The sequence below is a fragment of the Zootoca vivipara genome, chromosome 3 (assembly GCF_965207765.1).
Source record: "Zootoca vivipara chromosome 3, rZooViv2.hap1.1, whole genome shotgun sequence".
NCBI lineage: Eukaryota > Metazoa > Chordata > Lepidosauria > Squamata > Lacertidae > Zootoca > Zootoca vivipara.
This window is the reverse complement of record NC_142586.1, coordinates 30,320,748-30,347,026: the sequence shown is the minus strand read 5'-3', so window position 1 is coordinate 30,347,026 and position 26,279 is coordinate 30,320,748. Positions and strand designations below refer to the sequence as shown.

General features: G+C 42.0%; 1 protein-coding gene across 1 annotated transcript in view; it reads right to left on the bottom strand.

Moving 5' to 3' along the window:
* Positions 1–26,279, bottom strand: part of SACK1B (scaffolding CK1 anchoring protein B) — a 45,555-nt gene that overhangs the window by 7,335 nt on the left and 11,941 nt on the right. The window contains exons 2-3 of the mRNA XM_035109778.3: positions 25,036–25,539; positions 244–408 (exon numbers count right to left, since the gene is read on the bottom strand). Coding sequence (XP_034965669.1) covers positions 244–408; positions 25,036–25,479 — 609 coding nt within the window. The 5' untranslated portion in view covers positions 25,480–25,539. The remainder of the gene's footprint in view (positions 1–243; positions 409–25,035; positions 25,540–26,279) is intronic.

Genomic DNA, 26,279 nt, shown 5'->3' with positions numbered 1-26,279 from the left:
AAGTAAACACAGATAGGATTGTGCTGTTAGAAAAATCTCGCTCTCATGTCAGTATCACTGCAGAGGCAGCTTTTAAGGTGCAGTAGGATATTTGCAAGCCCCATAGAGAGTTTTTCCTTACAGACACTGCTCAATATTCATAGATTGCTGCTGTATTCAGTTTTTGCAACTGACATGTCAATTTATTATTTTGGAGCGCTTGTGTGCTAAATATTTTCCTCTCTCACTGAACAAATTACTTACCCTGAGTCTTTGAACTTGACAGCCTTGTTTCTCTGTCATCTTCAGAAAGTGGTTGAAGTTAGATTCATCAAGTAGAAGATACACTGAAATTCCCCTAGTAGATGCTTCTACAATTTCTTTAAAAATATCCACATCTGTAAACATATCCATAACGATGGCAACAACCTGCGGATAGCAAAAAGTGTTGGTAGCATTTAATGTACTGATGATGATAGCCATTATGAAACATTACAGAATTTAAAATATGCACCCTACACATAGAGCTTATGGTTCATTGCAGATGTCATTAGCAACACTATGTACTGAACATTTCTTTCTTCCTCATACAGGAAAATGGAAACTGGTTGTTTTCTAAATTATTTGGCTTAAATTTCATTCACAAGCAGTGCTTTTTTTCAGCCGGAACTTGCTGGAACTCAGTTCTGGCACCTCTCAGGTGGGTGCCATTGCCATTATAAGAGAACAAGGGAGGCATTCGTGGTGAGTTCTGGCACCTCTTTTCTAGAAAAATAGCGCCATCAAGTATATGTTTACTTAAGTCATAGGACTTTAAACCCCCTCATACTTATTCCAAGAAAGTCCCACAGAACCCAGAAGGCCTGACTTATAAAGACATAAGCATTGCACTTCACACCCAACTGGCAAGTTGATATATTGTGGCACCTTAAAATATTAGCACATTTATTGTGGCAACAATAGTTTTAAGGTTTCGCAAGACTATTTTTTGTTTTGTTTTGTTTTGCTGCAATAAAATACTGCAGCTACTCTTCTGGAGCAAATTGTACTGGTGTCGTAAAATTTTCATTGGAAGACTGAGCTGAGAAAACTTCACGTTAGGGAGTTTTTGCTGTCCATAGCCACCAGGTGGTGGTGATTGTGGGGAAATGGGAAATGCTGAATTTTACAGAAAAAAGCACTAATGAATTCTCTCTTACACATACAACAATAATACACATTATAGGCTGATATGGAGAGAGGTTGGAAGATTTGGGGTGGAGGTCGGTTTTCCACTTACTGCAAGATACACAATCCAAAGAAGGTAAGAAGCTAGATTGCTCCTAAAATCATTGTTTGTATTTTTAAAAAGACTAACGTTGGCAAAAAACAAAGGACTTTGGCTGTGAACAAATCTTATTCAAGGTCTTTTTTCAGGAACTGAGTGGGCAAACCACTTTAGCAAAGGTTGGGTGACCCAACTCTCAGAGCTAGATTGAAAAATGTCTAGACTTGCTTGTCTAAGGATGTAGATTACTGTACTGAGGCTGGAACAATGGGGCTTGGCAACAAATATGGGTGAGGATCATGAGAATAAGTTGGGGCCCCTACAAAGAATTGACATTGGTTGCCTATAGTTGTACATTTAAAGTGCGCCCCCCCAAAACCCTACAACCCTAGGAATTGTAGTTTGTAGCTCTGTAGAGGTTAATTACACTTGCCAAGATTTTTGGGGTAGGTGGTGTGCTTTTGATATGCTTAAAATGCATAGTGTGTACATACCACACTGTCAACACATTCAATGCCCAAAATTTCACCAATGAAAACAGGTTCCGTTTGCCTTCGGCTTTCTTGGAAGAGTGCTACGCGCACTATTTTCCTTTCTCCGCACCCACCCATACCAAAACACATAAATATGAGAGAGAGAAGCTCCACTGGGTACAAGAGGCAGAAGATATTCAGTAAGTGAGGCAGAGAGATTTACTATTAATTTATTAATCCATTATGGTATTGCCCACTAACCAAGCCTTTCAGATAGACCAATCAAAACCATGGACCAAGTTTGAATAGACAATCTAGAAATCCTCTGAAAAAGAACGCTTCAGTGACTCGCAACTTGATTGTGCAGACATATACAACAAAATACTCTGGCAGAGGACGCTGAGCAGACCATCCTGCCAAATGGAGAGCACAACTGCTGCCCTGGCTCTGGCTGTGCTTTGACACCACTGAATCACCGGGCTGAAGCAGCAACTTGTGCAGAGTTTATTGCTTTGTTGAGGAATGCTTTTTGAAAACCCTCGCAAGGCCAGTTTATCAGTAAGCTTATCTCATTCAAAGGCATTTTTCAGATAAGCGACCTGGAAACCTTGTGTGCCTCAGTCTGTTTGGCCTAGTGATGTCAGCCTGAGAGCCTCTCTCGGCTTCTGCTGTGCTTGCAAGCTGCTGTAAACTGAGAGGAGACGGGTTGGAAGAGGAGAGATGAGGAACCTGGAAGCCCTCAAGGAAGAGTTGGGGCCTGTCCTGTGATATTTTTCTAAACTGAGAGAGAATGGGCAGTGACTCATCACTGTAACAACATAGCAGAATTAGGCCTGAGCAAGATGACCCTCATGGGCATTGCATAAATATATGGCAGGTTGCAGAGGTGAACAATAGCCTGGGGGATAGAACAAGCACAAGCCAAGGTCTGTGTCTGACACAGTGATACAGGGATGTTTTTAGTCAGGAAGGGGAAGGAGCGGTTACCTTGCTCTTTCTTTACTCATATGTATGCCCTTCACCACAGAGCCTACAAATACCTGAAGAATAATGCCATACCACATGATGTCTGGAGCTACCCTGATGGCAGTCAGTACTGTAGGCCCAAGTGACTGCAGCATAAAATGAACAGGCATATGCCACCAGCAGAGTTGTACTTAACAGGCAAACTTGGTGAAAACTGGAAAAGCAATGTGTTTGAGAGGTACCAATTTTGGCAGCACTAGTTTGATGAAGCAGCAGGAATAGGTAAGATAGCTTTCAGGATGTTCCAATGGTCCTTGTATTGGTGTGTCGCTGAGTTTCAATCTTCATTGCTGCAAGGGCCACTGGATTATCATCTTTGTTACTGCATAGTCAATAAGAATGATTGACTCCTGTGTAGAAACTGCCACTGATACAGGGTGCAAGCAAGGAGCAAAGAACACTTTGTGTTAATTTGGGGCGACGGATGGGAAATTTGTGAAGCTGGAAAATCCACTTTAAAAACTCTGTTGAAACCTCTTTGGAACGAATGGAGCTTGTTCTTAATCATCTGAAAATCACAACCAGCTAACACAGCATAGATTATTAGTCAGACTTCTGACTGTACAACTGGTTGTTTGTAAACAGCAGGGAGCATATCTGAATGGTTCCCCTGCATCTTTCGCGTGAGTTTGCAATATAAGTCTGCATGGAGGAGTGAGAGAGCAATAAGGCAAAAGATTCAAGCGTTATTCATTTATTTGTGTAATTATCTCCCTCCAAGGAGATTAGAGCAAGATTTTAGCTTCATGTCAACCTGAGGTATAAACTGAGAAAATGACTTGGGTGAAGCAGCTCAGCAAACCCCATTCTTCAGATATGATCAGCAGCCTTGCACCAGATAGATAGATAGATGATAGATAGATGATAGTGCATCTCAGGAAACATGTCATGACAAACCAGGAAGGAAACAAATGAGAGGTTAGGGATAATTAAAACTATTGAACTATTAAACTATTAAAATTCTGCAATTGAATGATTGCAGAGTAACAACATCTCAGCACCCTAGATTTGTCTCTTCATAGCTCCTTGTGGAAATATGTAAAAAAACAAAAACAAAACAATGCTATTGCTTTGAGTCTGAGTGAACAAAATGTTTATGCATCAAGCTCTAAACTATACAAAGCGTTTTGTTAAAAGTTTCTAAAATGAACATTTTTCATCATACCCCCCCTCCTGAGTAGAAACACCAGAACATTCATTGATAATAACAGTTATATATTAAGGAACTTAAACAAGAAAAAAATATACTGCAACTTCTGTTCATAGAGTTCAGCTCTGGTCCGTATAGGAAAGTTCCATTTTACTCATATCTTTGTCATACACAAACAACAAACCACTTCAAATTGCTCCTCTACCAGGTATGGGAAGCCTTTGGCCCTCCAGATGTTGCTGAACTATAACTTTCATCAGCCCATCAAGCATGGCCAATGGCCAGGGATGATGGGAATTGTAGTTCAGCAACATATGGAAGGTCCAATGTTCCTCACCCCTGGCCTATACAGAGAAGCCACAATTCAAAGTTCAACAACTACATTTGGTCCCACTGGAAGGACAGATCCTGAAGCTGAGGTTCTAATAGTTTGGGCACCTCATGAGAAGAGAAGACTCCCTGGAAAAGACCCTGATGTTGGGAAAGATGGAGGGCACAAGGAGAAGGGGACGACAGAGGACGAGATGGTTGGACAGTGTTCTCGAAGCTACCAACATGAGTCTGACCAAACTGCAGGAGGCGGTGGAAAACAGGAGTGTCTGGCGTGCTCTGGTCCATGGGGTCACAAAGAGTCAGACACGACTAAATGACTAAACAAAAACAAAGCAGTATGTTTGGACCCAGAAAAAAAAGTATCAATTTTCATCACATTATGGACTCACCAACAGAAGCTTCCATATATGATGGCAAACATTCTCAATGGGAGTTAAGGTCATTTGGTGTCCTATTTTCATCATTTGATGATACTGAGAGTCAGAACATTGGTTTATTGATCCCAGTATTGCCTACCCCAACTGGCAGCAATTGTCTCTGGTCTCAGATAGGCTTCCTGGGAGCTAGTCTTTGGAAATGCCAGTGACTGAACTTGCACATGTAAAGCTTCTCCTGGCCTTTTCCTCCATGATATTTATTTTGAGAAGGGCCTGATTCGAGGTGGAATGGACCTTCCTACAGCTTTAACACCTTTGGTCATGATCAGCTGATAGCAAATAATAACCATGGCACGTGTGTAAGAAAAGGATGCAGGTGGCGCTGTGGGTTAAACCACAGAGCCTAGGACTTGCTGATCAGAAGGTCGGCGGTTTGAATCCCTGTGATGGGCTGAGCTCCCGTTGCTCGGTCCCTGCTCGTGCTCGTCGGGAGATATGGCTAACCCGTACCATCACCTCCGACCCCCATGGGGAATTTGGCAGCTGCTAGGGGAGTAAAGCAGTCTCCCCACCCTCCTGGGTTGACGGGAGGGGCTGCCGCTTAACCCACCCCGATCTTTCGAGGGGTGGGGGGCCTGTGCGGAGCACCCATGGGGGCCGGAACTCCTGGAGACCACCCTGTTCAAGTGTGAGTTCCATGATTTAAGAGGAATAATTAGATTTAAATTAATGGACATGCTTCAAAAGACGGGGGAGAAGATACTGCCGGAAATTCCGGCCTCTGAGAATCGAGGGAACACCACATTAAGAAAAGAAGCGGCTTTGTCATGCTGGCCACATGACCTGGAAGCTGTACGCCAGCTCCCTCAGCCAATAACGTGAGATGAGCGCCACAACCCCAGAGTCAGTCACGACTGGACCTAATGGTCAGGGTTCCCTTTACCTTTACCTGTGTAAGAGGTTGGAATTGTTTGCCTGTGTGTGTCTATAACTATGCAGTGCCAATGCAATTGTTCTTGTACTAGTAATAATTCTTGCTGTTACTGTGCTTAGCTGTAGAGCAGCCTCCCCCCCTTTGACCTTACAGAATAGTGCTACAATAAGGTGTAATTTGCAATCGCCAACTGTAGGTTCTAACCATATTCATTTGCTTCTTATTTTCAGGAAACCAGTAAGGGAAAAAATTGTAAACAAAACAAAATAATTTACAAGGGTTGAAATCAGTGTTCACTGCATGACTGAGTGTCGGTCATGACTCACAACATCAAGAAACCAATGATCTCTAAGTCCTTGGGACAACACACAGATCAGTCAAAATCCTATTATCTTACTCATTCAACTTAGTCAAGCAAAGCTGCTGACCTTGTCTTCTACCTGTAGCTACCATAAAGGAGTAACATTCCACCTAGAGAATCTGTAAGATAAAAGCTGAAATGTGGGCTGCTACTGGAAAAGCCCCTGGTCTTCAGGCATGCAAATGTGCTTGTAAGCACATTGTGGAATTACTTCTGTAATCATGTAGCACGGTGGACTGATTAGCCAAAGAGGGGGAAAGAGACAGCATAAAACCCCAAGGAAATACAGAGCTTGCCATGCTGATTTCCCAATATTTAACAGGAAAGACTGTAATCTTTAAACAAGGATCTAATCTTCTGTCAAATGGCAAAAAGTTGTGGTGCTTCTGCCCTCTAGAAACAGAACATAATTCTGAAGTGTGGTTCTGCCAAATACAATGACAGACCCTCCCCCAAGTGTCCCTATTTTCCAGGAACAGTCCTGGATTCACAGAAGCCATCCTGGTTTCTTATCCCTGAAAGTCCTGCTTTTCTTTAAAGGTAAAGGGACCCCTGACTATTAGGTCCAGTTGCGGATGACTTTGGGGTTGCGGCACACATCTCACTTTATTGGCCGAGGGAGCCGGCGTACAGCTTCCAGGTCATGTGGCCAGCATGACAAAGCCGCTTCTGGCAAACCAGAGCAGCACACAGAAACGCTGTTTACCTTCCCACTGTAGCGGTACCTATTTATCTACTTGCACTTTGACGTGCTTTTGAACTGCTAGGTTGGCAGGAGCAGGGACCGAACAACGGGAGCTCACCCCCTCGTGGGTATTCGAACCGCCGACCTTCTGATCGACAAGCCCTAGGCTCTGTGGTTTAACCCAAGATAGGCATTAGGCTTACTGAAATAGGCATTGCTTGTTACGTTGCTATTGCCAGTGCTTTTTTTCCTCTAGAAAAAGAGAACTCACCATGTTCTCTTAGAATGGCAACGGCGCCCACCTGAGAGGTGCCGATACTGAGTTCCAGCAAGTTCCGGCTCAAAAAAAGCCCTGTGCTAGCCGTGATTTTACAAATATTTTGGCAATCCACCCCACCTTCACTGTTGCACCTTCAGAGCTGCAGGCTTCCTATGACTGACTTATTTTACAAGAGCTATAAATACAATTCCTGACATCTGTATCGACTTTTGCTTAAAAAGTCCCCCACCCCACCCTTAGATTTTGACAGTATGTTGTCACTACTGTTTCCCCCCCACACACACACACACATGGGTAGCCTCCTCTTCATGAGAAGACTTGTGCTTTCAGGGTCTGGGGATGAAGGTGGGATCATCCCTAGAAACCAATTCTCTGTCCTACGGTAAGTATTCTAAACACAGTTTGGGGCGAGGTATATACTTTTTCTTAAGCAAAACAAATACCCCGTGCAATTAAAAAAGAACAAAGAGGAATGTTTTGCTATTATTGTAGATAAAGTAAATACAAATGGGCTTCTTTGGGAAAAGGGTGGAATATTGAACAATATTAAGATAAACAATAAATGTTTGATTTATGGAAGAAAGGGGTAGGCGAGGCCTTTGTGAAGTCCACATCCTGATTCTGCCCAATTGTAAACAAATCATGCCCACCCCAACAGCCTTCTATTGTAAAGCAAGGGTAAAGAAAGTGCTGTAAAGTAAGTTTTCAATCACTTTAAACTAAGTAATAGTGTTATGGGCTTTGTACAGATTTAACATGTACATTTTATTTATAATTATATTTTATTGAAAAAAATCAGAAGAGAAATAAAGTGGAAAAGGTGAAGAAAAATCAAAACAAAAGAAAAAGAAGAAAAGTGTTTGAAACTGATACAATACAAAATATAGGTATACAGTCATACCTTGGGTTGTGATCGCTGGGGGTTGCGCGTTTTCGGGTTATGGATGCGCTGCACCCAGAAGTACCTGAACGGATTACTTCCGGGTTTCAGCGCTCGCACATGCACAAAAATGCTAAATCATTCTTTGCACATGCACAGAAGCACCAAATCCCATGCCTCCCACATGGATCACATTCGCAACCAGAGGTTCCACTGTATAAGTAGTTTGGAAAACTCAGCAGTGGCCAGAGGATTGGAGATCAGTCTGCATCCGAATCCCAAAGAAGGGCAGTGCCAAAGAATGCTCCAACTACCACATAATTGTGCTCATTTCACACACTAGCAAGGTTATGCTTAAAATTCTACAAGGCAGGCTTAGGCAGTATGTGGACCGAGAACTCCCAGAAGTGCAAGCTGGATTTCGAAGGGGCAGAGGAACCAGAGACCAAATAGCAAACATGCGCTGGATTATGGAGAAAGCTAGAGAGTTCCAGAAAAACGTCTACTTCTGCTTCATTGACTATGCAAAAGCCTTTGCCTGTGTCGACCACAGCAAACTATGGCAAGTTCTTAAAGAAATGGGAGTGCCTGATCACCTCATCTGTCTCCTGAGAAATCTCTGTGTGGGACAGGAAGCTACAGTTAGAACTGGATATGGAATAACTGATTGGTTCAAAATTGGGAAAGGAGTACGACAAGACTGTATATTGTCTCTCTGCTTATTTAACTTATATGCAGAATTCATCATGCGAAAGGCTGGACTGGATGAATCCCAAACCGGAATTAAGATTGCCGGAAGAAATATCAACAACCTCAGATATGCAGATGACACAACCTTGATGGCAGAAAGTGAGGAGGAATTAAAGAACCTTTTAATGAGGGTGAAAGAGGAGAGCGCAAAATATGGTCTGAAGCTCAACATCAAAAAAACTAAGATCATGGCCACTGGTCCCATCACCTCCTGGCAAATAGAAGGGGAAGAAATGGAGGCAGTGAGAGATTTTACTTTCTTGGGTTCCATGATCACTGCAGATGGTGACAGCAGTCACGAAATTAAAAGACGCCTGCTTCTTGGGAGAAAAGCAATGACAAACTTAGACAGCATCTTAAAAAGCAGAGACATCACCTTGCCGACAAAGGTCCGTATAGTTAAAGCTATGGTTTTCCCAGTAGTGATGTATGGAAGTGAGAGCTGGACCATAAAGAAGGCTGATCGCCAAAGAATTGATGCTTTTGAATTATGGTGCTGGAGGAGACTCTTGAGAGTCCCATGGACTGCAAGAAGATCAAACCTATCCATTCTTAAGGAAATCAGTCCCGAGTGCTCACTGGAAGGAAAGATCCTGAAGCTGAGGCTCCAATGCTATGGCCACCTCATTAGAAGAGAAGACTCCCTGGAAAAGACCCTAATGTTTGGAAAGACCGAGGGCACAAGGAGAAGGGGATGTTAGAGGATGAGGTGGTTGGACAGTGTTGTCAAAGCTACCAATGTGAGTTTGACCAAACTGTGGGAGGCAGTGGAAGACAGGAGTGCCTGGCATGCTTTGGTCCATGGGGTCATAAAGAGTCGGACACGAGTAAATGACTGAACAACAACAAAAAGTAGTATGATTATTCTAGCGGGTATAAAATTATTAACAAGTCATTGTGCTTTTTATAAATGAATTCCAAATATTGTTATATTTAGCCATACACAATCTATGTCTAAAAGCAATCCGTCTGTATGTTGCAAGAGTTGTCATATCTTCTACCCATTGTTCAAAGGGGGGCATGGTGTTATTTTTAAGTATCAGTTTTTTGGCTGAAGTAAGGGCACAAATAGTCCTTTTACATTGACCCTCTGACAAACCACATATTCAACATTTTCAAACACTGGAATCTTCCTTTTAAAATATAAAATAGCTTGTACACAATATTGTGTATACACTGTTCAGAAAAGTTCAGAAGTTCATAAAAGGCATCAAGTAGGGGGAAAAAATTAAATTCAAGCCTTCTGGTGTAGGCTTTGTATTGTCTAGAATTGTGCACATTACACAGCGGAAAGTTTAAAAAGATGACTTCTTTTGATGATCTTCTATGATGACTTCTGCTCTATTCAAAACAAACTGTGGAATTTCATTAAATGCCCTAAATGTGTTAGCATCCCTACACATGATGAGTCAGTAGCGGTTTCTGCAAGGGCATCCAGGAAGGCCTCGCTGAGACAGAGAGCAGTCAGTGTGGGTTTTTCCTATGAAGTCACCTCTGACCCAGGAAGGAGCCAAGCTGCAAAGGTAAAAACAGTGGTTGCCGCCGGAGCCAATCCCATCAGTAGGAACAGATTTAGCACATAGCCTTTCCTTGCCAATGATACGCAATGGCAATCGTTGTCCAGCAACATGGTGGGGAGCAGAGGTACCCCACACCTTTTTGGGGGGAATGCTACTCCATACTGTGAAACAGTCCTGTGGAGCTACTACCTACCAGGCTAGAACAGAGGTACTTCTCCTCTCCAAGGAGTGGAGTATGGGAGAAAGGAATGCTTCCTAGGGACCCAGACACAGAGCCAAGCACGCTACCACATTCAACGCATCTTGGTATTTAATATGCAAAGAAATGCAAGGAGGAGCAGTTGAATTGCCTGCCAGTTATCAGGGTAAGAAGTGGGTAGGTGGGCTAACCTTTCCTCTCCTGGAACATTACACAGGAAAATGTTTGGGTATTGTGATCATTTTATATTTAAGAAGTAAAAGTTTATTGTTCACCATATTAATGCATACTGCCCTTCTGGCAATGCACTCGAGGTGGTTTACAATTTTTATGTTGTGAACCACCCTGAGATCTTTGGGTGAAGGGCAGTCTATAAATTTAAGAAATATTAATCATGAATATTAAAACCCTTCATTGGTGCCAGTGAGAGACTTCTTCCAATGTAAATAGGATCTGCAAGGGAGCAATTTTCATAAGGACCACAGCAGCGACAAAGGGATTAAACTCGCCCCCTCCCAATCCAAATACTGTATACCCACTACCCAGCAGCTATTTGTATTTTTAAAATCATGTTAATTTTAAATACAAAGAAACATTTAACACTCTATTTAGTTTGGCCCTAATCTATATCACTGGATACGAATCTGATAGCAGCCAGATTTGCACCTTTGAAGGTGACCCGGAAACTACAATTAATCCAGAATGTGGCAGCTAGACTGGTGATTGGGAGCAGCCGCCGAGGCCACATAACACCGGTCTTGAAAGATCTACATTGGCTCCCAGTACGTTTCCGAGAACAATTCAAAGTGTTGGTGCTGACCTTTAAAGACCTAAATGGCCTCGGTCCAGTATACCTGAAGGAGCGTCTCCACCTCCATCGTTCTGCCCGGACACTGAGGTCCAGCACTGAGGGCCTTCTGGTGGTTCCCTCGCTACGAGAAGCCTAGTTACAGGGAACCAGGCAGAGGGCTTTCTCGGTAGTGGCACCCACCCTGTGGAACGCCCTCCCACCAGATGTCAAAGAGAAAAACAACTACCAGATTTTTAGAGGACATCTGAAGGCAGCCCTGTTTCAGGAAGGTTTTAATGTTTAATAAATTACTGTGTTTTATTTTTTCTGTTGGAAGCCGCCCAGAGTGGCTGGGGAAACCCAGCCAGATGGGTGGGGTATAAATAATATATTATTATTATTATTATTATTATTATTATTATTATTATTATTATTATTACTACTACTACTATGAAGTCTTGCCATGATGGTTTAGCTGCCTTAGCTCATGCAGCTAAACCAGGTCAATTTGCTGTCTATCATGGACAGACCAAGGGGAAAGAACAAAAACCAATACCACTTATTTGCAACAATAACAAGGGGGGGAAATTGCAAGGTACAAATTTGGATGTTTTGATGCTCACAGCTCCTTGGCAAGACATAATCTATACAAATTACCCGTCATCTCTGAAATGGAAACAAAGGGTCATTCCCCCCCCCCCAAGGTGGTGCCATGAATATGCATGGTGGTTACTAAACTAGCAGATATTCAATGCCACCTCACCCCTGGCTGGCTTTAAGGAAAAGTACAGTGCATTTTTCAAAGTATTTTCAACAAAGACTAGCTACCAAGCTTAAGGAGAAGCTGCCAGAAAGCATTTCCCTTCCTAAATAAATATGTGTCCTCAGAGGGACTATATTGCCGGAGGGGAGAGGAAATTGAGTGGATAGGAGCATACGTGCTTAAAATGAAAAAAACATTTCTGGAAATAATTCACAAAGGTGACAGAAACTGGATTAGGAAAACACACACAGATGCTAAATTGCATTGGTTGGAAATCGGTTGTGATATTTGAAAAACAGCCAGGGCATGTACCGCCTGTAAATGGAGTTCAGGGGCTACCAGCCTGGACTTAATTATTGAAATTCAGTAACTCATGGTGTTTTATTCCCCACTGAACATAAATTACTCTTAACATGAAATCTCAGCATCTGATACTCATGGGTCACAGAGATGTAGTGTGGAACTGCTTGGATTGTAATTAAGTTTTTAACATAACAAAGCCAAAAAGAAATGCTCATGGAGTCCAAAGTAAGATCAAAGTCTTACATTTGTGGACAGTGTATCTAGGAAATAAATAGACTATTATGGTAACAGCATGAAGGAGAAGAAGAGTTTGGATTCGATATCCCGCTTTATCACTACCCAAAGGAGTCTCAAAGCAGCTAACATTCTCCTTTCCCTTCCTCCCCCACAACAAACACTCTGTGAGGTGAGTGAGGTTGAGAGACTTCAGAGAAGTGTGACTAGCCCAAGGTCACCCAGCAGCTGCATGTGCAGGAGCAGGGAAGCGAACCTGGTTCACCAGATTACGAGTCCACCACTCTTAACCACTACACCACACTGGCTCTGACAGGTAAGTACGAAAGAAAACGTAACTTTTTTTTAATCAACATTTTTACTACCTACTTGTATGTACAGTGGTACCTTGGTTTATGAACTTTAATCCGTTCCAGAAGTCCATTTTTAAACTGAAACCGTTCTTAAACCGAGGCGCACTTTCCCTAATGAGGCCTCCCAACGCCAGTGCCCTTCCACCATTCGGATTCTTAGACCGAGGTAAAGTTAGCAAACCGGGACACTACTTCCGGTTTTGCGGAGTTCATAAAATGAATCGTTCTTAAACCGAGGTACCACTGTATAGTCAGAGGGGGCCTTGTGTACAGGTCTCGTAATCTACTCAGCCAGAAGAATAGGTGGCTAACTGGAAGTCTAGCAGACCAGTCCTAAGTGACACTGCTTTCCACTGATTGTCATTAAAAAAATGAACTGATGCAACCTTTTAAAAAAAAGCATATCTAGGAATTAAAAATAATCAACAGCTGAACAAAACACAATTGGTCTAACAGTGATATTAGGCTTTAGGGGCAATCACAGCAACGTGGAGCCATCACTGATAATAGACTGAAAAGCTTAAATCTTGTATCTGGGCCCCTGTCAAGCAGCAACAATTAAACTTTTTCCATTTGTTAGTAGCTTAGCTTTGTGTTTAGGCAAGATTTAAGTGACTGGTCTAGTCGTGTGTAAGCTGAACACTTGCATACTCTTACAGTGATGCAAGCTGATCCAAAAACTAACAGAGGATGACTCCTTGGACAATAAGACTGCATAGGTTACCAATTGTTCAAATCTCACAGCATTCTTTCCTTGTATCATCAACACAATCACTAACAAACTCCTGGGAGTGCAGACGCATCATTCTCTACGGAATGATCATTTGAAACAGGCTCATTTGCTTTACAAATGTGTGTGTGTGATAACTATTTAATTTGAAGTCAATTTGTAAACATTTGGAAATCCTCAAAAATTATAATGGGGGGGGGGGACCTCACAATGAAGGAGAGTCCATTACCTCCCAAGGGAATCATTTTCACTGTTGGGGGGGCACTTAAAACAGTTTACTAATTTATTTTCAAATATGAAATAACCACTAGATGAAGACATGTGCCATATTGCTGAATTTGTTCAATTATGTTTACTACTGGTGCATAGAGTAAGTGCTAAATTAAATCCCAGAGTGCACGAGTGCATAATTTTTATACAGTATGTGCTGAACATTTTGAATTCTGAATATAACTTTAGCATACTCAGATGTCCTCAGTACTGAGGAGAAATTGCAATTTTATTTATTTTATTTTTTAAAAAATTAAAGAGCTAAGCACTCCAGTTTAATATAGGCTCACTTGAACCTAACCAAGAATATAACAACCATTTGGGGGGGGGGCAGCAGGGGACAAAGAAGGGACAGTGGTGGACAGGTGGCGAAAAAGAGGGAATAGGGTGAGGAGCAGTAACGGGTTATTTTCTGATTAAGATGGTCCGAAACTGGAACGTTTTATGGAGCTGGTTGATACACCTGGGAGATCCGGAGTCCAGGGGAAGGGGGGGTAGAATTAGATACATGTAGTTAAAGGTTATTATGATAGAGGAAATAATATTTGAATGTATGGGGAAAAAATTGGGGTATAAATTGTGAGGCTAAAGGAAGAATTAGAGATGGATGGGAAAATAAATTTAGATTTAGATTAATTAATAAATTATAGGTTGAGGATAGTTGATGTTTTGTTTTGTTTTTCTGTGTGTAGATTTAGAATTGGTTGTGAAATAATGGAAAAATTGTGTTAGAACAATTTAAGATGATAAAGGAAAATTGCTTAATTTAGATTTAATGAATGGACCCAGTGTGGGGGGAATCGAGGAAGTCCACAATGTTAAGTTAATGTAATGAATTGATATGTTGTTGTTTTTTTGATTATGTTTTATGTTTGCTTTTTTGTTTTTGTTTTTGTGTTGAAATGTTTGAAAATTAATAAATATTATTGGGGGGGGGGGAGAAAATATAACAACCAGCTACTGTACTATCTACGATCCTTGTCTGTAGAGATTGTCTAATCTGTTCCCTATGTGTGATAGATGCACATGTTCAGCCCTGTGGATATACAAAGCACTGTACATGCGGGAGCAAGGCCTTTGGAAGTTCTGCATGCAGAGTAGCATGGACAGGAGGGCAAGAGAAGGATACAATGAGGTACAGTATTACCGTAGCATGGACACTTGCAGGATTTTTTCCTGGGGGGGCGGGGTAAATACTGCAAACATGCATCACTAGCATCAGAGAACTGGCCTACCATTGCTGGAAGAAGCGATGACTGAGCTGCAGTGAGGTCTGAGTAGACCTGGCCTCTGAGAAACTACGGTAGTATTCCAGGTCAGCCCCATCTCCCAGTCCTTTGTTGTTTTTCACTGGGTAGAACTGCTATTCATCTATCGATTGACCTACCTCCTGACAGTGTCCTTTCCCTGGTTCCCTTCATTCCCTCCAGTCCTTAATTAATTGCCCTGCTGCTAAAATAAACTTAACACCCACACTGCATTTCCTCAGCATACATACACACACACACACACCCCAAGATAAACAACACTGGACTATACTTCATTGTTGACATATACTATTTTAATTTCCCCGTCCACCCAGTTAAATACTCCACAGGGCTGATATAAGCTCCCTCAGCCACAACCCTATCCCTTGCAATATGAGATAATAATGATGGACTTTATCCGCATTGGTGCTTAGCAAAGCAATTTTTTTAATGTTTACAAACTTGGAGAAATAACTTCTGGGGGGAAATGTGAAAGAAGATTTGACTTGGAAAGGTAATGAACTCCCACTATTACTGCTACCTTTCAGTTTTGGGAGAGTCACGCACTTGCTCCTTGCTCACCAACACCACCAGCAGAATATGGACTCAGCTATGCAGCTGCAAATATAATGTTTTAAGAAGAAGAAGAGTTTGGATTTGATATCCTGCTTTATCACTACCCAAAGGAGTCTCAAAGCGGCTAACATTCTCCTTTCCCTTCCTCCCCCACAACAAACACTCTGTGAGGTGAGTGGGGCTGAGAGACTTCAAAGAAGTGTGACTAGCCCAAGGTCACCCAGCAGCTGCATGTGGAGGAGCGGAGACGCGAACCCGGTTCCCCAGATTACGAGTCTATCGCTCTTAACCACTACACCACACTGGTGTGTTTTAAGTGCACTATACAAATGTGGCGCTAGGTGGTGGTGGTGAGCTTATGGCAAATTCAATATATTTTCAAAACTTTTTAAAAAATCATTTTCACAGCAGTTTTTTTAATCGATGTGTCTAGATTTCACATGTGTGTTGTTTGTTTGCTGGGAGGTGGAGGGAGGTCCTCCAGACCAAATCTTCCTGCAGACTCTTTTCTCACACACATATTAGGGCATCAGTATATAAACTAGGCTAAGGTGTGCTCTCACAGTTTTGGGTCTACACTTAAGTGATATTCAAGAGAGTTTGCAAATAATCCTGTTGAGATGATGAAAAAAGCAATTTCTCAATCCAGTCTTCCACACCCATCTCCTGCAACACATTTCCTTCTACATACAAAACATTTCCTTTTAATATAGAGGCAGAGATTTACAATGCTTAAATTAAAACAGTATATTTAGTATGCACTAGACTTCAGAAAGTTGAATGCCAAGGCTCCAAAAGGCAAAAGGAGATAGTTTTCCCCCCAATAAACCAAGCAGGTTTTGTTTTAATGGCTTGTTATGCTGAAACTTAGATCTGGCTAATTAAATCCAGCTAAATTAAAGCAAGCATAAGTAGCTGTGTTTTTGCAAGGGCTTGCATCTCTTTCAAGTCATATCAACCTGACAGTACACAAGTTCTGTCATGACTCCAAAAGCGCGCACACACATATTTATTTTTACAGACAAGTTCAATGCAGGTCCAGCCTATTCGCAATCTTCACTAGCAATCAATGAGACTCTTAACTGATCAGAAAGAAAAATTGGCCTAGCCTACTTTTCTCTGAAGCTCGGTGTGTAGAAATGAACAGATGAAGGTTTTCACAGAATGGAGGTAAATGCTTTTACCATTTGCCAATTGCACTGTCACTGTTTAAAAAGGATAGCTAAAGGCCAGATAAAATGTTAGCAACCCATGCACAACTGCATTTGAAACAAGAAACAGTTTTTTCAGATACTGTTAAGCTGGCTGTCTAATTTAGGCTACAATCATAACACTTACCCTGGAGTTAAATCCTACTGAACCTAATGGAACTTGCTCTGCTAAAAAGCATTCATAGGATGAAGCAGACCTTGCCAACCTGATGACTAGGGCTGGGAGATATATCAATAGCATAGCATATCATTTTCATAATTGTTGACCTGGCAATGTATTGTGAATAATGGTGTGTGTTAGGGCTAGGTGATATATACAAAAATCACGATGTGGGGAAAACTGGGAAGCCAGCCAATGCCTCTATCCTTACTTCAGACATCGTGGCATATTGTGATGTTTAGCTGGTGATATGCAGTGATGTTGAAAAGCAGATATCGCTCAGCCCTACTGGTGACCTTCAGCTGCTTTGGAATACAACTCACATCAGTCCCAGCCAGCACAACAGGAGGGCAGAGGGTTGATTAAGGCTAGGATCATAAGACAGGTATGCCTGTTGTCTTTGTCCATGGAGTTTTCTTGGCAGGGATACTGGAGTGGCTTGCCAGTTCCTTCTCCAGGTGGATCACGTTTAGTCAAAACTTTCCACTATGACCTGTCCATCTTGGGTGGCCCTGCATGGCATAGCTCATAGCTTCTCTGAGTTATTCAAGCCCCTTCGCCACGACAAGGCATTGATCCATGAATTATGGTGCTGGAGGAGACTCTTGAGCAGGCATCCCCAAACTTCAGCCCTCCAGATGTTTTGGACTACAATTCCCATCTTCCCCGACCACTGGTCCTGTTAGTTTGGGATCATGGGAGTTGTAGGCCAAAACATCTGGAGGGCCACAGTTTGGGGGTGCCTGCTCTTGAGAGTCCCATGGACTGCAAGAAGATCAAACCTCTCCATTCTGAAGGAAATCAGCCCTGAGTGCTCACTGGAAGGACAGATCGTGAAGCTGAGGCTCCAATACTTTGGCCACCTCATGAGAAGAGAAGACTCCCTGGAAAAGACCCTGATGTTGGGAAAGATGGAGGGCACTAGGAGAAGGGGACGACAGAGGACAAGATGGTTGGACAGTGTTCTCAAAGCTACGAACATGAGTTTGACCAAACTGCGGGAGGCAGTGCAAGACAGGAGTGCTATGGTCCATGGGGTCATGAAGAGTCGGACACGACTAAACAACTAAACAACAACAACATAAGACAGGTTAGGCATGGCAGAACCTAGAGCTTTTCCCATCTGAAGAGGGGAAAACACTGGAGAAAGTAGTTGGGTATCTTTAGGATTCATGGGCTGTATCGCAAGGAGAATAAAAAAGCTGCTTCTAGCAAAGTAGGGTATGTGAGTGGAGATGTGAAGGCTGGAGATAGTTTTCATTGAGATAGTTTTTCGTGAGTGCCCGGAGAACCAGGCCTACTTTTAATCAAGTTATGGTGAAATGTTTTCACGCAGTTTTCCACTCCTAAGGAGCAGAGGGGATATTTAAGTGCATAAGAGGAACCCTACTGGATCAAGCCAATATCTCTCTAGTCCAGCATCCTTCTTTCCCACAGTGGCCAACCAGATGCCCCTTAGAAGTCCACAAGACAGATACAAAAATAATAGCCCTTTCTCAGTGTGGTTTCTCAGCTACTAGCATTCAGAAGCATACTGAATATGCATGTTCCCTATACTCATAATGGCTGATGCCCACTGATAAGCCTATACTCCAAGGAGAGACCCAATAATCCTATAAGTGGCTGAGAAATATTTAACTATTTAATGTTGGATGTCTCTTTGAAGGCTTGTAGGCAAGATGTACATGTGTGTAGGTATGTTATGCCCGAGTGGAGGAGGTGCATCATTCCTGGCATGCTGTTATTGCTAAATGGTGCCAATTTTCATAACATGTGAGGTGGTCAGTTTGCAAAGCAAAATTCACTTCCATTGCAGAGCACAGAAGACTGCGAACTTCTGCTGCCCTTGCACCAATCACAATCTATCACTCAGAGGGGGAGAGAGGGCCAGGGATTCACACTGAAAATTGAAGTTGTCTGGAGGGGTCAAGAAACCTAAACTGATGTGCCTTTGCAAATACTACGTGGTCTGCCAGCCTCACATGTGGTAACCATGTAGCAGATATTAATAGAGACCTCAAGAAGAGAGGCTTTAGGGCAGGCACAGGTAGCAAATACAGCCGGCTTCACACTGGTCCTGAAGTAATCATGAGCAATTTTGCAACATTTGTTCTCAAAGAAATAGAGAAAGAGAAAACTCCAATTAAAAGACACAGTGACCTCATTCCAAAATCTGAATTACTACAGAAGGCATCAACAGCAGATGTCTGTACACTTTGTCATAATTACTCAAAGAGGGGGTGGGATTAACGTTCCGAAGCAAGTGTGTCCAGTATTGCACCCAGGGCCGGTGCATCCATTTAGGCGAACTAGGCAGTGGCCTAGAGCGCGTACATGGAGGGGGCGCAAAACCCCTGCGCCACTGCCGCCCTCCCACGGTGCACACTCGCGCTCCTCCCGCCTATGGAGGTCCTATGGAACACACACCAAAAGGAGAGCTCAGCGCCCTCCTGCCTATGGAGGGGACGTTGTGAGCTCCTCAGCAGCTGCAACAAGCGAGCAGTGGCGGTGGCAGCGCCCGTAGCTGAAGCCTTCAGCTATGGGCGCTGCTGCTGCTGCCGCCACTGAGGAGCTCACAGCATGCCCTCCATTGGCGGGAGGGTGCTGAGCTCTCCTTTTGGCTTGCGCTCCTCCCACCTATGGAGGGGACGCAGGGGTGTCAGCGGCGTTGTGCATGGGGCATAACACATGCGTCATGATGCATGTGCCGGGGGGCGCCAGAAGGTGATTTTGCCTAGGGCACAAAAAGTCCTAGCACCGGCCCTGATTGCACCCCAGAGCTGTGCACATACAAGGGACTTGTACAAATGTGGAGTCAAAATTAGAAAGATGACAATACTACTTCATCTCAGGAACTGAGTCAAGTCAAGTTAAGGGCTTATATTGACTTGCATTTTTGTTCTATCAGAACAATTTTCTGGCCACAGTCTCTCATTTATTGGGTATGATTATTATGTCCAGTGTAGCTTTTTAAACATCTTGACATAACATATTTATCATTAGTTGGAAGTTGCTTACAGTAATGCTTTTTTCCGATCTGAAAGCAGATTTTTATTAAGCTTTGTTGCAATAAAAATAAAGAGGGGAGGAAAACAGCCTCTAGTTTTTGTATTAAAAAGAAACATCAGTCCTCCTAAAACCACTGTATCACCCTACTAACTCTCTAATAGCACCCATCTATACCAGACTAAAAACTTAATAAATTACCATAAATAAATTATCATATGGGGAAAACCAACAGAACTCTCTCTTGCTTGGAATTGCCATGGACTCACAAAACAATGTTTGATACAGTGGGTGAAAATCTATTGGAGGCATTCAGAACTTGAGATTCCTACTCTTTAAGCAATAGTTTAAGCACACACCACATTTATTTAGTTGCCATTTTGGTGTTACATGTTTTCATTTAAGAGTAAAGAATTCCCCACTCAGAGCTTCCAGCATTTTGTTTAACTTCCATAGCTGCATCAATAGTAACAGTGGCCAAAGCCATCATAAATTCCTTAAATGATATTGGTCTTAAAAAAAGAAGAGAGATCCATCTTTTAAAAATTAAATAAAATCAGAACAGTTTTTGTGAGCTTGGAGTCACACAGTTCCTTTATATCAGCAGTTTGTGTTGTTCACTGTATGTCTTCATCATATTCCCCATTAGAATATTAATTGCCAAACAAACTGGATATAACAGCCCTGATAATGAACGCTGCCATGCTACCAATTGTCCACCCACTGTTTTCAGACTTCTCATTAGCTTCTATTTGATTATATGTTGGAAAGACGGCTCAGCCCAAAACTTCTCTTTTCACAGTGTGACATGTATCCATTTTCAAAGAATTAATAGATGCCACAATGCTTTTCAGCAAACATACCCACATTCTGAAGATAGGTTAGGTCCAGTTGTGAACGACTCTGACTGTTAGGTCCAGTTGTGAACGACTCTGGGGTTGTGGCGATCATCTCGCTTTACTGGCCAAGGAAGCCGGTCCCCGGAAGCTTCCGGGTCATGTGACCAGCATGACAAAGCCGCTTCTGGCAAACCAGAGCAGCACACAGAAATGCCATTTACCTTCCCGCTGTAGCGGTACCTATTCATCTACTTGCACTTTGATGTGCTTTCAAACTGCTAGGTTGGCAGGAGCTGGGACCGAGCAATGGGAGCTCACCCCGTGGCGGGGATTCGAACTGCCGACCTTCTGATTGGCAAGCCCTTGGCTCTGTGGTTTAGACCAGAGCGCCACCCGCATCCCTCCCACAATCCCTTAGATCTGTGCTATGATATAAACCAAAAAAAAAAAACCTCTCCACCAGTCAGTACAATATTTTAGTAGCTGTCATCTTCATAGCAAAGGGGTGATGAAAATGTCTGCACTGGTATAAATTGTTATTTTCCCAGATCAGCAATTAAAAGTTTAAGGAAAGGTTTACCTTGAGGCAGACAGTTCTGGCCTTTTCAGAATGGTCTCTGGTATAACTGTGCTCATTGGTTTTCAATTTATTTTTTACATTGCTTCAAGGTCAGTTTTTCAACTTATTATTTGTTATTGCGTGTCCTTTTCCAACCATGAAAAAACAAACATATGCGATTTGTTTCAAGTTAGGAAGTTTAAAATTATAAACTTGCTTTTTTATACAAAGTACCCCGAGGAGACTGCTTTATATTAACCCCCCTTTTTTCCTTGATAGATGCCATCTCTTTTGGTCAACCATTATATGAAGAAAAGTAACCAATTTAAACTCATAGCTTCACCAAAGGGCATGGGTGGGTTCAACCCTTTCTTGAATACCTTAGTTTTTTTTCTTCAAAAAAATGCTATTTATGCATATGCACAATAGGAACAAGGCTTGGAGGAAAACTGGGGGAAGAAAATGCTACACAATGGGGGAACAGAAGATATGAAGAGGGAAGAAAGGGTATTAAAATAAGCCTTTAGGTTGCTGAAGAGCGAAGAACTAAAAGCCTGCTAAGAGCAGACCTGCATGCTGTTGCTGCTGTGTCAGCTGAAAGAAAACAGAGCAGGATGGTGCTTGCCCTGCTCCTTTAGGCATGTGGGTGAAGACACAAATTCCCCTTAAGGAAATGAGTTCTTTACACAAAATTCAATGGCTTTAGCTTCAGAAAGTTCCAAACATGCCTCTGTGCTGGCACAACGCCTATGTTTATAGAAACTGCTATCTGCATTTCAAAAATAAAAATTTCTAGGGCAGTCTATTGGCCAATAGCAGCTTCTGAGGGGCAATTTTGCTTGAATCCCTGGCAGGGTGAGAGTTAAAATTCCCTCCCCATTATCTTGAGGCAACTCAGCCTTCCCTGCAACAGCTTTTTACAAAACATATAGTTGCATGAATGTAATGAATGCTACATGTATCTAATTCAGCCCAAGTTACAGTTTCTTAAATTATTGCAAAAAGCATAAATGTGGAATGTAGAACAGTCATTGGAAGGGGCTGTTTTTATTCCAATTCTCATTTAAGGTGACACATGTGCTCTTCTGAGCTGGGTTACCAAAAAAAAAAAAAAAGACTTCGCTGTTTTAGTTCACCAATAACAATTCATTCATTTGAAGTTCTTCAAAGGGAAGTTTTCTTTACACAGATTATAAACTGCACTGGCACAGAACCCAAAAGAAACTAAATCAGAGCAACTGATAATTTCATGGGGAGGTTCTATAATACAAGACTCAAATAAACCTCTTTCTTCACTTTCAAGTCTGAGCATTAACCCAGTTGGTCAATCCATCCACACACAACATTGACAATGGTCTTAAAGCTGTAACTTAAAGACAATGTTTTTCACTTTGTGTTGTAGTGACTGAAGTATACTGTAGTAGCCAAACAACCTTTGTTCTGTCTCATCTGTAGTCACTTGTCTGCTAGTAATGATGTCATCTGTAGTCACTTGTCTGCTAGTAATGATGTCATTAAATAAATTGTCCTCTTAAATCCTACAGAAGCAGCTTAAGAAAATAATGACTCAATCCTGAGTTCCATCTGAGTTAAAAAAATGTTGCTAGTTCCATTTATTTCACAGGAAAGATCTAGCCCGGCGGTTCCCAAATTGGGTGGTGGTACCTTCTCAGAGGCACTGGGATTACTTGGTATTCCACTAAGAGGGAAGAGGGCAGGAGGGGGGGGTATTGGGTTGTTAATGGCTATCAAACTTTGAAAAGCTGGTATCACTGGATCAAGGGAATCAATGTTGTTGAATTTATTAAGTTAAATAGTTTCAATTGGATTTTGAATAAATGTGGCAATTAATTGCTATTTTATATATATAGCATCTTAAAAAGCAGAGACATCACCTTGCCGACAAAGGTCCGTATAGTTAAAGCTATGGTTTTCCCAGTAGTGATGTATGGAAGTGAGAGCTGGACCATAAAGAAGGCTGATTGCCAAAGAATTGATGCTTTTGAATTATGGTGCTGGAGGAGACTCTTGAGAGTCCCATGGACTGCAAGAAGATCAAACCTATCCATTCTGAAGGAAATCAGCCCTGAGTGCTCACTGGAAGAACAGACCCTGAAGCTGAGGCTCCAACACTTTGGCCACCTCATGAGAAGACTCCCTGGAAAAGACCCTGATGCTGGGAAAGATTGAGGGCACAAGGAAAAGGGGACGACAGAGGACAAGATGGTTGGACAGTGTTCTCGAAGCTACCAACATGAGTTTGACCAAACTGCTCTGATCTAACCCATGGTTTGCATCTCAAAGTATCCGGCACGAGTAGAAAATCACTTCTTCACCTCTCCCAAAACAAATAAAAGTTCCCTAGAAGGCACAGGAATGCTATGTAGGCTCAAAGCAACACAGAAGGAATGAATATGCCCTTAAATATTAAAGCACCAGGAGGGAAAAGGGAGGTAGCAACAAAAATGCAAGAAGATGACATACGGGGGGGGGGGCACAAATAAATTTTGCACACATCTGTCAATACTTTGGGTGCTTATGGTGGGAAGGAGCTATAAATGAGTATGAGTTAGTAATACCTTTGAGAGAGACATTACACTTTTAGCTAGCTATATTCTGGTATTTCAAGTTTATGTTGCAAAGCCAAACCTGGACAGCCATTGCCAATAATGCATCTGTGTTGCCCGCAAGGTTATCTGCTATTAATACTACTGCAGACCGGATATAACTACACAAACATTCGTTTCCTCCGAAATTAGTTCACACAGAATTTAAACATACAGTACCACAATCAAGGAACAAAAATGTAGAGTGATTACATGAGCCGTATTGCTTTCCTGCTTCTCCCTACTTGTACAACTGGTTGTTCTCATCTTCCAAACTTCTACAACCCATGCAAAGGAAATCACAATTAAATCCCATTGATTTTGCTACAGAAGTGGTAAACTTCCTTCACTGAAATGAAGGCTGTATTAAAAATGTGTTTAGTAGTTTGAGAAAATAAAGAAACTGGGGCCAAATGCCAAGCTATACTGGAGATCCATTTTTGGAGCTCCGCAACTAATTTTCTCTTTGTAAAGGCATTCATGGGCCCCTCACTTTAGACTGGGGGCACAGTACATGGAACAGTCTAACCAGTCTTCTGCTATGTTATCTTGATAGTCTGCAACCACATTCAGCTGCAGTTAGTCACAGCTTACCTATGGAGGGGGAAACTTGTGGGCTTAAACATCTCTCTCTCTCTCTCACTCTCTCACACACACACACACCGATCTATATCAGCAGCTGCTTTTTCAAAAAGAAAATCGTTTTGAAAGTTCTAACACCAGAGTTGGTGGTCTTGCCCCAGAGTTTCTTTTTCTGCTTGCTTCTCCGTTTCTTGGTTATATTTACTACTACATTCCTAATTTATTTTACTTCAACCATTTGTACGCTGCTTAATCATCGTCATCGCAAAGCAATTTACAGGAGGTCCAGTACAATAAAAATAAAAATGAGTTTCAACTATTAAATCAGAATTAAATTTAAAAGCCCAGCTGCAATTGCAACAGAAAGGGAGTCTTGATAACCATGCTGCCATGATGGCTACATTCTTATGCTTCTTTCACAGAAGTTCAAAATCTGGGTGGAAGCATTTTAAGTAATCTGGCAGATAAAAGTGTCTCTTTGCATTGTTATGAACTTCAGTTTCACATTGATATGAATAATGAAATAATGATTTAAAAATATCACTTATCTATTATAAATTAGATGCTTAAAAAAGAAACTGTACAAGTTTACCTTTCTTGCTTCTTTTACCATCTTCCTAATAGTTTCCTTTATTGTAAAAGGTTGTATTCGAGGGGGATGGAAGAGCAACTCAATATTTGTACCACCATTAATTCCAGGCATTACATAAGGCCAGCCCAAATCAAGATTAGGAGCTTCCACATCTGATTCCATAGGCCAATATGTTCCTGAGGAAGAGGTATCATCAACAGCATTGTCAGTAGCACAAACTGTGTTTTGAGGGATTTTCTGAACTGTGTTCAGTATATAATTGATTTCATCATCCGCTAGAAACTCTGCACATCTCTCCTTGGAAAGAAATTCTTGGTAAGCCTCTGAACCACTTTCAATTAACACATCAATGGCAAGCCTGTAACATTCCTTGTAGTGCGGTTCAAGATAGTTGTCTGATCTACAATCATCATGTAAGGATGACAGCAGAGATGAGGTTTCCATTTCCACAGTAATTTAGGAGCAAGGCTTCTTAAATGTCCATTCATGCACTATGGGATGTATCTGAGAACAAAACAGAAACAAACAGTCATTAGTGTGCGCAACAATATTTACATTATTTTAAGCACTGCACAGATATAGTGCGAAGCCAAGAAAGAGGGAAAAGAGCTCTCTTACTTTATCATCACATTTCTAACAGGAAAGAAAGCTTGACATGCATATTGGAGCCCGGGAATTAAATAAGGACTTTACATGTGAAAAACCACAATGAAGATAGAAATTTGCACAGTGACTGAGAGCGTATCATGGACAGACTGACCATTTTAGTCTCTCACTGATGGCTATTTTAACACATGCACATTGCAGCCATCACTGTTGTCTTATTACGAGTTTATCATCATTTGATTATAATGTCTATCAAGGCTACTTCACAGATCTAAGTTGGTTCCATTACTGTCCTGTCCAGCCTCATCTCCCATCATCCCAAGCACCTGCTTCTTAGAAGACTAGCTTGAAGGCATTCAAACAGTTGGCGATGGCTGCAAGTAGTAGTAGATGGTATCCAGTTAATGTCTGGAATTGCAGTGGCACTTGATGCCCCTCTGATGGGCAATGCTTTTAAAAAAAAAAACAGTGTCCTTCTAAAAGGCAGGACACAAAATAGACAAGGCATTTTAGAAATGGTTAATAGAGACTTTATTACAAGGGAATAGGTAGGATGGCTGGGAACAAGGAGAACTATATCGCCACCTGCGAGTCTGCAGAATGAGCAATTGCCTTCCAGCTACTGACACACCCAGGTC